At 40.5% G+C, this 13876-nt stretch overlaps 1 protein-coding gene across 1 annotated transcript in view; it reads right to left on the reverse strand.

The window, feature by feature from the left end:
* The window catches only part of MCTP1 (multiple C2 and transmembrane domain containing 1), a 254641-nt gene that overhangs the window by 181331 nt on the left and 59434 nt on the right, over window positions 1-13876 (reverse strand). The window contains exons 6-8 of the mRNA XM_066616140.1: window positions 3573-3715; window positions 2619-2698; window positions 1023-1131 (exon numbers count right to left, since the gene is read on the reverse strand). Coding sequence (XP_066472237.1) covers window positions 1023-1131; window positions 2619-2698; window positions 3573-3715 — 332 coding nt within the window. The remainder of the gene's footprint in view (window positions 1-1022; window positions 1132-2618; window positions 2699-3572; window positions 3716-13876) is intronic.

Raw genomic sequence — 13876 nt, forward strand, 5'->3', positions numbered from 1 at the left:
TTTTGTATGAAGTTACCGTTTTGATGATATATAACATGATGGTATTATTCACAAATAAAAATTTTCCAAAACTTTGGCCACTAGTGGTGTCTACTCCTCCTCCCATGGGTGTTGCCCAGTGTGGTCTGCAACCGTCGTACCTCTCTAATGATGCGACTGCAACCACATAAACTGTGGTTTGTGAGAACCATAGTTTGTTCACAAGTCAGGATACCACAGGATATTCCAGTTTCTGAACTATGGTTTGCACAAACATGTATATGGAGAAAATTTACAGTTGGCTGCAATCGTTGACCAGAAGTTTCTCATCTCCTCTCCTCACTTGTGAAGGGGAGAAGAAAGATGAGGACAGAGCATGCATGTCTGAATTTTTGGTCTGCTTGCTCTTACAAAGACAAATCATGGTCTGTTATGTCTGAGTGGAACATGATTCTTGATTTTAAAATGTCTACAAGTGCTAGAAAGTGTGAGACATGTTTGAATGCAAATTTTAAATTCTATGCATTTCTTTTTGGCAAGTTTGTCAGTATTTAAATTCTTTGCTCTTGACCACCATTCTACCCTTTTCATATCCGTTTCAAGTACTAGTGCACAATAATACCCTTTGCACAACATTATTCATTCAAGGAAAATGCCTTCGTGGTTTCAGCCATTACATTCTACACACAGCAAACTAGCCAACTCATTCTTTTCTCTGACAATAAAACAGGATTGTTGCAGTTCAAACATCACAGCACTAGATCCAAAATTCTTTTCCAAAACCAAAGTTAATATTAATCCTAAATAAATCATACAGGAAACCACTGTATTTTTGTATTTCTACCAAGATTCTAACCATACAGAAATTACAGAGCTGATCTGCAATAGGATATCTGTGGTCAAGTGTGTCACAGAGACTTAAAACCCTAAATATATTTACTTTCTATGTTCAGACTTCCTTTAACTGTACTTTTGTGTCAAAAAGCTTTTGAAGCACTCAGTGAGGGAACAAAAACACTTTATGATACGGTTAAAAAACTTACCACTTCCCTCGGCTGTTCTTTAGGTGTCAATAACACAGTTAGCAATATAGTTCCAAGATCTTGGTCAGCGTAATGTGGATCCTTCAGTTTCAAGGTAACATCCACTGGCCTAGAAACCAAAGTAACACAAACACATTTGTTGGATAAACACACAGTTGGTGTTACTGAGTAGTGTCAGGTTCTACAGACTGTATATCTTGATAGAGGCAGTTTAAGCAAAAGAGATACACAGTTTTCTCTACTGCCACCTACAAGTGAACAGCCAGCTGGGAATGCCAATCACTTTTTGGGAGGAGACGGGACAAAAAACATGAAAACATGCCCCAATGACTTCAAGAGCTCTTTCAAGAACTTAACTGGCCAGGAACATACCCCTAGTTCTGTTAAATGTAGCTTCCTTAAAACCAAAGGCTTGCTTAAGTTGTACATGATGTCAGTAAAAGAAGGAATGCAAATATTGTCTTCCCATACCCTAGTGAATGACTAAATGGGTACCTGACCAGGCAAAAAGGAAATCATATGAAGAAATACCACAAAAAGACCATAAAAAGATTCACATGGCATGTGAGAAAACATGGGCACAGATAAAAGTAATTCCTGCATGTATTTACTCCAGGCAGGTCCTGCAATGATGGAAGTTAGGCCCCCCAAAATTATGCTAGAATATTACTTTGTACCTCTAGTCTGGCAATCACCTAGACTAGCTATAGTTATAATTCCAGACATATTTCATTATCTCAGCACATCCTCTTACCTTACATAACACTTTTTATTTACTTAGAATTATTGAGTTCAATGCTGCTAGTTAAGGTGTGATGAACCAAGGTGAGTTGGTAACATTTGAAGGTTTCCTATTCTTTATGGAGATTCTTTATCACATACCCTGAAGGATTCTGGAATCTGATTAAAAACTACAGTGGCTCTCAAACGGAAAAGGCCAAATACCCTTCAGGGCCTCTTTGTATCTCTGAACAGTGTAATTAGAATCTCAACACATAGATAAGGTGGAAGCTTGCTCATCCCTTCACTCTTAGGTCTTCGAGTTGGATGGCACACTGTACTGTAACTAGAGAATGAAGGAAAGAGAGCATGGAGCCATATGGAGCCAGGCCTTCTCAGTGATGGCACTAATGCTATGGAATGCTCTAGTTGGAATTTTTTATTTTAGGATTTCTATCCTGCCTTTCCACTTCAAATACAGTGTTCAAGGCAACATACTTTTATACAGACGTATACACAACAAAAATCAATTCAACACAAAACCAAAATGACCGCAACAGAAAGTGGAGGGAGACTAAGAAAGCCCCAGAGGTCAGCCAAAGGTCTGTCTAACCAAACAGTCTTCAAATGACAACCAGAGAAGGGAAGAGGTTAATTTTTTAGGGCACAGAATTTCACATCTAGACATTATCACATAGGTTACCCTTTCCTTCCGTTTACAAAATTTGAAATAGAATGCATTCCTTACTTATACAGTGAAGTTTGATTTGTTTAAAAAATAATAATCTAAGTTCATATTTACACTATACGACAGGAAGCAGATTATACTTTTTAAGGAGATGGGGACAAAGATAAATGCATCCAATACCATGATACCTATTTTGTTCTAGTGAATTGAGGTCTAACAAGGCTGATCCCATAAAGTCATCCTGAAGGCCGAAGTCATAGTCAAAGACCTAAATACACAAAACACAAAAAAGAACAGTATTTTCAAGTAAACATATGTAAATCAAGTAAAATATATAAGCATGGGCAAGGTGCTCTTGGAACTGTTTTGGCGAATGATTTTTAAGCTTATATTTCAATGCTAATTCAGAGACTTTATTTTAATAATTTGGCTATAGGAAGTGAAACTTAACTTGTTGACTTTAATTTGAATAATAAAACTGTTTATTTTTAACAGAATTATAACAGTGTTAAGAAAAATCAGTAAAGCACTTATAGAACACAGCAGTCCTGCATATAAAGAGATACTTGACTGGAGCAGCAGACTAGAGTTAACACGCAATCCTAACCCCTTATGTCATTACTTTCCAGTACTGGCATAGTGGTGCCAATGGGACATGTGCTGCATCCTGCAGTTGGGTGTCACTCACAGAGGCCTCCTCAAAGTAAGGGATTGTTTGTTCCCTTATCTCAGAGCTACATTGCCCCTAAGTCAGTGCTGGAAAGCACTGACATAAGGGGTTAGGATTGCGCCCTTAGTGAAATTTGCAAAATTCTGGTATTTTTGTTTTGGTAGACATATTTAAGATTGCTTATTTGCTTAAAGTTCTATTTCACTATTTTCTGTGTGTGTTTAGGTCAGCATAAGTTTCCAAAAACTAACTTAAGTGTCACAAAACATATCAAATATCCTGTTCTGAACCATGAAGTGTTAAAAAAAGCAAGATATAAAGTTATGAACTTGGTAATCATTTTAATAATGTGTTTTTTAAACTGCAATTTTGACAAGGACAACATCAAAGCTGCACAATTTTTCATAATCAGGCAAAAGTAGTGGAACATCCATCTCGCGACATTTCAGTTAGAAATAGGCACATGGCTCACCTTTACATACAGTTGCTCCCTTAAATTTTCTATTATGAAGGACATTCTTTCTTCCCATACAGGATTAAGGTTCTTATGGATTGTTTTGCTTCTAAAGACTTCTTTTCCACCCATTTTAAATTTTACATATGGATCACTTGTCCCTGATAGAAAAACAAAAAACAAGACCATGTATGCCCCTGCATGCACTTTGGAAACCTTGAACAGGAGACTGACATACTCATTTCAAACAACTAAAGATTTGACTGTCATCCAGTATTTTTAAAAGTTTATAGAAACAGCTGTTATCAAATTTCAGAAAAGCATAACAAGGCTGGTGAAAAATGGAAATATCAATTCCACATGCTGTGCATACATTTCACACATAAAGAAACACAAGCAGTTTTGAAGATATGGAAATTTTTAAATTAAAAAATAGCTGCTAACTGTAAATGTGATCCCTTGGTAAGTTATCCATTTATTTCCTTTGATTATAGTAAATTTTAAAGTTGACCACTATCACCAAAATTAGACACAGATGAATTCTAACAAATGCATTGAACAGTGCACAGAATTCTTGGACTCCAGAAACTCCTTTTGATACAGCCAAGATCATTCTGATTCTGTGAAAGCATTTCAGATATATTTGGAATATTTTATCAGGCCACAAGATGGCAATACTGTATATACACGGAACTGGACAGTTTAATTAGATTTTGTTTCTGGCTTTGAGTAAGATGACTACATAAGAGTAATTACAGACATATAATTCAATTTCTTCCACCCCCCCTTCAAATATTGTGTGAAATATTTTTCACACATATTATAACTTCAAAACTACAGAAGTGGAAGGAGCCATCTGAGAAATTCCAGATCTACCACCAAACAAGGTGAAATTAATAAACTCTTCAATTCATTTTATATTAGAAACTGCATTTTCAAACATACAATACATGCACTGTGCCTAATGTTTTAACTGGTGAAACAAGCCAAAGTCTGAGTCTCTGTAAATCCAATTAGTATGTTTTCTGACACAGAGCGCCCAATCCTATGCATGTGTACTCAGAAGTAAGTCTCATTATAATCAATGGGACTTACTCCTAGGTAAGTGTGGATAGGATTGCAGCCACAATCAACAATACAATAGGTACCTTGCAAAAAAACCAATGCAAATTGATGTGATTCAAGTTATATAAATATTTTCCAAAAAAGATAATAACTGGAATCAACAGTATAGCCAACCAACAAAAACTACAAAGTTTGCAAAGCTTTCGCTGTAGGAATTGGTCCATGAAAGGCTAAATACAATAGGAAGGGTTCAGGAGTAGGAGGCATTTTATACAAATAAATCCTATGCGTTAAATGACAGATGCACATTTTAAAGCTTGTGTCTCCTTCATTTATCTCCAGATTAAACAAAAAGTGCACCAACCACTTACAGCCAAGTAAGTCACCTTTATGTATTGGTCATTTCACTTCACTCGTATCCCTAGCAAGAAAAACAGTATATCACAAGAAGCTATCCGGCACTCTTGCATTCATTGCTTTTAAGTAGTAACAAGTGTTTAGTCTAGAAAATAACCTCTAACCTGATTTACAACCTGTGTATGAGCTTGCCCTCCCTGCATATTCTCTATTTCTTTGAATACCAGAGGAAGAGACAGAAAATTTCTGCTTTTGAACTAATCAAATGATTCTTTCAGATATAACATCTGAAAGCAGGAAACTGTAGTTTGGTGAAACAAATCAGGATCAAACTGTGGTCTTATATTCTGGTTTGTTAACCAGCAAGGTAAAACAAACCAGAGTTTGCAATTGTAGTATTGTCTGCAGACTACAGTATGCATAGCAAAGTTAAGAAGATTTGTCTGGTGGTACAAAAAACTGGAAACTGTGGTTAATTCAAAAGCAGACACTTTTGATGCCTCTCTCTGGCATACAAAGGAGAGAGAAGGGGGTACATGCAAGGGAGGCAAGCTTGTTCATGGTCACCTAATATTAGCACAGAGTACAGATTATCTTCTGACCCATGCCAATGTATTTTGTAGTCTGCAGACAAATGCTGCCATCGTTCTAGCAGCAATAACTATTGGAGGCACATGGTGGCAGTATCTTACCACCAGAACTAGAAATTCAATGTAAGTGGGGGAAAAAAAAACCACTTAGTATTTACACCCAATATTACACTTTCTGTTGAAAGTCCATCTGTACTAGCAGCAACTGGTCCGAAATGAACACAGTCCACATGAGTACTTGTGAAATGCATCATATTTAAAATTGGAGTATCATGCGCACCAGTACACCAGATCCACAAGTTACAGATGTAGTGAGTTATGGGTGGCCATGTTGTCACTTCTGCACAGTTGCATTCCGTTTGTTCTTGAGCTTTCACACAGGCATAATAGTACTGAGCTGGAAAGAGCCAGTTGTTGCTGTTGTTATTATATGGTATTTCTATATCACCTTTCTCATCGACTCTCACAGTGAGTGAGATTCTTACAGACCCAAGGCAGTTCATTTAAGTAGGCTGACACGAAACCCCATTTATACAAATGAAGTTTTTACAATTAATGTTCTGTGAAAAACTCATAGAACTTTTCACGTTCCAGTGTTTTCCTTCCTGTGTGGTCATCATTCTTTAGCCGACACATGCCATCCTAGCTTCCAGCAGAAGCAGTCACAAATCAGCCAGGTGTTATTCATGCTTGGCAGCTGACCTACACTCCTTCACCTCTTGGGAGCTTATGGCAGTTGACTACTTGCCCTCTCACAGCCCGTGATCAGCTGCAACAGCAACTCCTCCTGGCTCTGTTCTCTCACAACAGTTTATCAGCCATAATGGTCTCTCATCCAAATCACAGCCAGGATTACTCCCACAGCTTCTTCAGGCAAGGCACAGCTTTAACCTCCAAGACCACACCTCCTGCCTTTGTTCTGACTTATGTCCATTCCAAATTCCAGACAAACCTCCAAAATAAAAATCTGTATAGGGGACTTAGTATATAATTTAATCATTTGCACTGGCAAAACATATTTTCCACTTAACATGCTTAATGAAAAACTGGGATGGTCAAAGGGAATAGTTTAAAATGTGTAAAGCCAATGATAAGGAATCTTTAAGAACCATGAGCCTTTGTTTCTCTCTGGGTCTGGGTATTTACAAATAATTCTTTTTGTACACAAATATATAGAAACTGCTTAGTAGCTGTTCTACATGAGAAGAGCCACCATAAGTCCCACCCAGTCAAACACAAAAGAAAAGAGAAAATCAAAGTAGTTTCAAGAAGATACTTAAGTTGCATAATGTAAAACAGGATTGCTCAACCCAGCCCTCAGGCCACTTACAGCCTGCAGGGGGGTCCCCATCCAGTCCCCAGGGGGTCCCCCATCTCCAATGGGCACCCAGCCCTCACCACAGCCCGCACTGGCCTGATGCATGAGTGGGTCTGGCTTTCCCACACTGCCACTGAGCTTCACACCTGCCGAAGCACAGCGGCAGTGAAGGAAAGATACACCCAGCATGCACGCAGGACCTTTTATAGTGGGAAGGTAATGCAAGACTTGCAGATCTCATATTAGTTCAAGCCCTGCGAGTCTCACGTTACTTCCCACTATAAAAGGCCCTGCGTGCAAGCTGGGTCTGTCTTTCCCTGCATGACTGCTTGAGGGTGGGCAGGTAGGAAGGCAGGCAAGCGAGCCATCGGGCCGGCAGGTGGGTGGGTGGCCAGGCTGCAGCACAAGCTGCCTGAGGGAGGGAGGGAGGGAGGGCAGTTGGGTGGGCAGGCAGCCAGGTGGGTGGCCAGGCTGCAGCACAAGTCCAACAAGGGAAGGAGGGAGGGAGGGCAGTTGGGTAGGCAGGCAGGCAGGCAGGCGACCAGGCGGGCAGGCTACAGCACAAGCCGCCCAAGCAAGGGAGGGAGGGAGGAAGGACAGTTGGGTGGGCAGGCAGCCAAGTGGGTGGGCAGGTGGCCAGGGAGCAGCACATGCTGCCCGAGGGAGGGAGGGAGGGAGGGTGAGGAGGCAGGTTAGCTGGTGTGTGTGTGTGAGAGTGCTTAAGAACTGACTGGAAGATCCCCCACTTTTCTGTACGTGAATATGAACTGGTATGAATTCATTCATTCATATAAATTCTGTCTCTAATATATTCATTTATGTAAATCATTTCCCCTGGGGGCTGGGGATAAGACTAGGCCCTCAGTTTGGCTGTACTTGTCGTAAGAGGCGACTAAACAGCCACCGGGTTGATGGGACTCCTTAGCCTGGGAAGGCAGCTCATCTGAGAGAAGGAAAACTCTGATCCCAAACCTCCACTGTCTTGTGGCTACATCCAGTTATGGAAAAGGCTTCAGGAGTCAACCTCGAGGCAAAATCAGGAGCCGGAGTCCCTGAGGCAGTTCGTGGCTGAACACAGTCACGTTCTGGCAACTCCTGCGACGCCGCTGGAACCAAATGTATTGGCCTCTGCCTTTCCATTGGACCACTTCAGTGACGTGGAGAGGGGGGATTTGCTGCATGGGAAACAGCCTATCCTCCATACCTACTTCACCCAGGCTTTGCGCACTGGAGAGGGCACTCTGTTCCAGAACCACTATTCATAGCGCGATACCATAGTCTTCCGAGACTGAAGGATGCCAACAAACAATGTAAATTATGTAAATTTATTCACATTTGAAATGCAAATTAATTCTTTTTTTCCCCCGGCCCCGACACAGTGTCAGAGAGATGATGTGGCCCTCCCTCCAAAATGTTTGAGCACCCCTGATGTAAAATACAAAATGTCAGTTATAACATTTTATATACATATCCAATCTTCTGCCTAAATAAAGCTCTTTGCTTAAATAAATCTTAGGGACATTTCCAAGTTTTATGTCTATAATGGTTTGGAACTGTGTTCTGTTTCCCAGCCTACATTTCTGCATAGGTTTGTTCTGCAACCCCTTATCTTCAATGAAATAAATTCCCCACCACTCTCCATTAACTTCTTCACAAATGGGAGCTTTGTAAGTGGTAGTATGGTTTCTGTGTGAAGTGCAACTCATTCAACCTATTTCTGTGCTGTTGTAACTCTCACAGATTTCACAGTCATTTTATACATGTAGTAGTAGTTATGGCTTTCAAGGGCTATCATTTTAGACTGTCAGTTTGTTAAAATAGTAATCATTGAGCAAAGTCAGGCACTCTTCACAGTTATAAAGTCTGAGCACCATTGACAATTGTTTCACCAGAACAGTGATGAAAGCCTTGTTTATAACAGCAGATTCCATTGGTTGAAACTGATGGGTCTTTGGGTACCAGTTTATACTTTAATCTTAGCGTATCACAAGGCAAACTACTACTTACATAACAGTAATTTCTACGAAATGACATTCATGAGGTTACTTCAAAAGCAAACTACAATAAAACATGGCAGGTCTGCTGAAGCAGAAGCCTCTAAAATGGGAAAGGTGGCACTGTGAGCTTCAGGGAAGTGAGATGCAAAAAACAACTGTGGAACTCATTTATCACTGGGAGCATTCCTTACAGGCCAATAAACCAAATAAGGTTTTCACTTGGGCATTACAAATATGCAGGATATAAGAATGAACAGCTTCATAATTCTAAATCTTAATAATAAGCCACAGAATTCTGGCTTCCATCGAAGTTGCCATTCTGACAGAATTCCCTGTCCTCTAGAACTGTAAGCTACTTTTATTTATTCCACAGTGTACTTTGATCCAGTTTCAAGTCCTATTAATACTATAAAAATTTTATAGCATAAAAATGTTTTAATTTATGGGAACATTTAAAGAGACCTTTTCTATGGCATACACTTAAAAAAGCCGTACTCTGACATTTTGGAATTCACATGGCAACTCTTACCATTTCTACGTGATGTGGATCAGAAATAAAACTATTTGAGATAATTGCCTATTTTCTGCAAGAAAATGATTTTGAATGCGTTAGGGTTGTTACAGTGATTAGACTAAATTCTCTCTCATTACATTCCCAAGGCATTATGCCTGTAGGAAATGAAACACAGAGCACAAGCAGGAATATTTCACTACCACCCAAAGGAGACTTGGTATACTTTTTCCAAGAAGTCTTTTATACAAAAACTTTACACATTCTCAATCAATGCTTGTGCATACCTATAAAATCTACTAAATCAAAAGACATCAATATTTTCTCATATTAGCACAGGCATCCCCCCCCCATATCCCATATTGACAGTTTCTTTTTTCCCCCCAATATAATATTTTTTTTATTTATTACAGATACAGGTAAGGAAAATTGGATAGACTTAGGGTTGGGACTACATAGTGGCCATCGATTACAACATACATTAATCCAAATGAAATTATTCATCAATAAAAAGATTATCATATTAATAAGCTAGATAAACTAGATATCTAGATAAGCTAGATATTAAAGAGCTAGATAAGGTTAGAGGAAAAATATTGATTGTTTAATTAAACCCATATTGACAGTTTCAATGGTTCAAAAAACGCCCCCCCCCCCATTACACAAATGACTTGTCTGCCTGGGATTACAGCCCTCTTGTTGCTACGCTCTGTGTCTGGTTGGCTCTTTAGTGTCTGCAAATCCTATCAGGATGCAGGAAGTACTCACAGGAAGCAAGCTGAAGGGCTGAAAAGAATGAGACCCTAAGCCAGGGGTGCTCAATAGATGGATCGCGATCTACCGGTAGATCGCAAGGCAAAATGAGTAGATCGCGGAGTGCCGACCCCCCCTTCAGGTGCCTCTGGGAGGAAACGCCGGGAGTAAGGCCCATTGTACTCAATGGGGCTTACTCCCAGGTAAGTGTGGCTAGGATTGCAGCCTCACAGCCTAATCCTAGGCATGTCTACTCAGGAGTAAGTTCTGTTATACTCAGTGGGGCTCAAGGTACACCAACATACATTGTACACATAAATGTTATATGTTATGATGGCGCGAACATTGTAAAAAAAACTCTGGTAGATCTCCGGGCCTTGCTGGGTTTCAAAGTAGCTCTCGAGCCAAAAAAGTGTGAGCACCCCTGCCCTAAGCTCTATAAGTATCACGTTCTTTTCAGTCCTCCAACCCACTTCCTGTGAGCATTTGCATCTTTTTAGATTGTGAGCCCTTTTGGGACAGGGAGCCATTTAGTTATTTGATTTTTCTCTGTAAACCGCTTTGTGAACTTTTAGTTGAAAAGCGGTATATAAATACTGTTAATAATAATAATAATAATAATAATAATAATAATAATAATAATAATAATAATAATAATAATAATAATAATAATAATAATAATTTGCAGGCAGCAAAGAGCCTGTGAGATACAGGAGATGGCAACAGGACAGCTGCAATCACAGGCAGGTAAGTCATTTGCCCAATGGGGAGGATTTTTGAACCACTTTTTGTAGGGTTCACTGCCACCTGTGGTTTTCGATATTCACAGTGGCAGCTGGAATCTATCCTCTGCAAGATAGAAGTGACACCTGTATATCAGTTTTTATTTTGGCAACATTTCAGAGGGCCACGTGTCTTCCAGAGGGTTCCTCTAGCTCCAAAATGGAACTAAGCAAATCTTGAACATTGGTTGAAGCTGTCAGCCTTGCTCTGCTTGCTTGCTCCCTACCAGTTCTTTTTCAGATCCACTATCTTGGGGTGCTGTTAAACTACAAAATGAAGCAGAAGTGGCAGCAGTAACAAAAATGAGACCTATGGTTTACACTAGGTGTTTAAAATTTACTACTATGTTCATCTGTTAAACTGATTGCAAATTCCCAGTGTGCTACAATCTTTTTTTCCAAAATATTACATCTGTATACTCTCACAGATATCACAGAAAGACAACTGAATTAAGTCTGAAAATAAACCCTTTAATAATGTACATTGAAACATTTGTATTCATAAACAGAAGGTTCTATGGCTACATGGGCCCCCATATCCGCGGACCCCTTACCCATAGATAGGGTCCACTGGGCTCCTGCACGTGGCCCCTCTGGAGGCTAGGGGAGCCTCGGCCTGTATCCACGGTTTCACTTAACTGCAGAGGTTAACAGAGCAGAACCCCCCGTGGATACAGGAGCACGCCTGCACATTTACTGTAATATAAGCCTTGGATTCCTGGTTCAGAGCCTACTACAAGATGCATGAAGTGTTAGCCTCAGTTAGTAGATATATGCATTAACAGAAGAAGAGGGTAAGTATTACTATAAAGCAAGGTCCCACCTAAGTTTTCTAAGGGGTTCCAGTCTTCTCCTCCTCCTTCTCTTAACTGCTTTCCTTAGGGCTCCATTGAGTGTGCATATCAGTGATACAATCTCCCTTGCATGTTTTAAGAGCAAGAGTGTTAGTGCAAGGAGTCCCAATTCAAATCCCCTCTTTTGGTTCTTGAGCATTTTCCAGTAAACTTTGGTGCACCTTTACTTTTGCCTCAATCATTCTTTCAAAATGCATAAACATGCCATTGGACAAGACGCACAATAGGTCCCTGAGCACAATTATTTTCCCCATGTGTGCAAGTTCCTTGTGTTTTAAAAAGCACTGCCAGTAACACTGACTCAACAGAATGCAGATTTACATGTTCCACTGATTAAGCATCTTTCCAGCCAACAAGGTGTCACTGAAAATGATGTTTTGAGAAGAACTTTAAAGAATTGAGGAGATGGACCAGCCAAGCAGGAGTCTGGGAATGCTGCCTACAGCTGCCTAACAAATACAGTTGTCTTTGTGCCCCCTCTCTTGGCCAGAGACAAGGTTGAAGATGGTGGAGCAGTAGCAAGTGGAGTGGAGATGCAGTGCTGCCCAGGAGAAAGAACAAGGGCTGTGATTGATCTTTGGACCAGGTACACAATGAATACAAATGGGGATTAGGCTCTGGCATGTGACAAGGAAGGCTATACTGGAAGTAATCTTTCAAATGCAGACAGGATTAAAGTTATGCACCCTGGGTCAATCAAGGAACATCAGGTTGAGGTGCCTTGGCAGCAACCTTGTCTGATTTGAAAAACTGGAAAATTAGAGTCCTGATGCTTACCAAGGATGCCAGTTATCTTGGGGGGGATGGGCTCCTGTGCTTCCCACTGTGCAGAACACCATAAGAGAGGGTAGTACCCCCCAGAAAGTAGTTCACAAAAGAATTTACACAGTAAAATCAACAAACGATTCCCTATCCCCAAAGGGCTCATGATTTTAAAAGAGATTCAGAAAAGACACTGGGAAAGATGCCATACTGGGCTGAAGAGGGCAGGAGGTCTGGTCTAGAGGGTAGAGCCTCCTTTTGCCTGAAGATAACAGCTGAAGGTCGCCAGTTCGAGGCCACCGGCACCGTGAACGGTGAGACCTTGAAGCAGCTGACAAGCCGAGTCAAGTTTTTCCATCTGCTCTTTGGCCGCCCTTCAAGTGAGATATGAAGGATTGTCAGCTTGCGTGGGAGGAAAACTGGAGGCCAGAATGTGATACCAGATCATAAAAGGATCCATCTGAAATGTTGTAGTTCTTGACAGACAGAGCCTTCTTCAACTGTAAAAATCCCAATAGGGATTTAGTATAGCCTGCCTGTGTAAACCGCCTTGAAATAAAAGTCTGAGGAGAAATCTGACGACCATGAAAGGCAGTATATAAATACCTGTATTAATTAATTAATTAATTTCACACAAAGAAGATTGTCAGCAGGATTTCCACAGCTTTTAGCTGTTGAACTTACACAGGGGCTTCTAGGATGTTAAAAGTGTCCAAAAATACACTTATATAGCAGTGGTAGAGTATGTTTCTCAACTGGAGATGGGGATCATTTCACGAAGACATGCAGCAGGGTCAAGTATTTGCAGGTGAGAGATAAGCTCCAGGGATTTGGTGTGCACCTCAAGGTAAGCAAGAATCACAGGGGGAACAAATAACCAATCTCAAGAGGCTGATTGAGTTGGGAGTGTTGGTTGGTAACCCTGCTGGGCTGGATTACAAAGCTGACCTCAAAAGGCTTTCTGGCTTGGGAGAGGCAGTACAGTCTAGTTTCTTTGATCACTCCTCCTTGGGTCTGGAGTGGAGAAGCTGGAACTGTCATCAGACAATCTACAGCTCTGAGTCAGGACAGGAATGTCTAAGGGAGAAATAGATGGTGAATTGCTATTTCCTCCAGATCAGATGCCTGCAAGAAAAGGGAGAGGAGTGTTTGGAGAACCACCAAACGGTTTACACACTGTTGACTAGAACTGGTTTCAATAAACGTGAAAACCTTTAGTATTGGGGGAGAGAGGAATACGTGGACAAGACAGGTTTCACTCAAACATTCAAGTTTCTCCTCTGAGGCTTTGCTGACCACAGCACAAAGTACATTCACTACAATGCTACAGAAT

Source organism: Tiliqua scincoides, chromosome 2, assembly GCF_035046505.1.
Source record: "Tiliqua scincoides isolate rTilSci1 chromosome 2, rTilSci1.hap2, whole genome shotgun sequence".
Classification (NCBI taxonomy): domain Eukaryota; kingdom Metazoa; phylum Chordata; class Lepidosauria; order Squamata; family Scincidae; genus Tiliqua; species Tiliqua scincoides.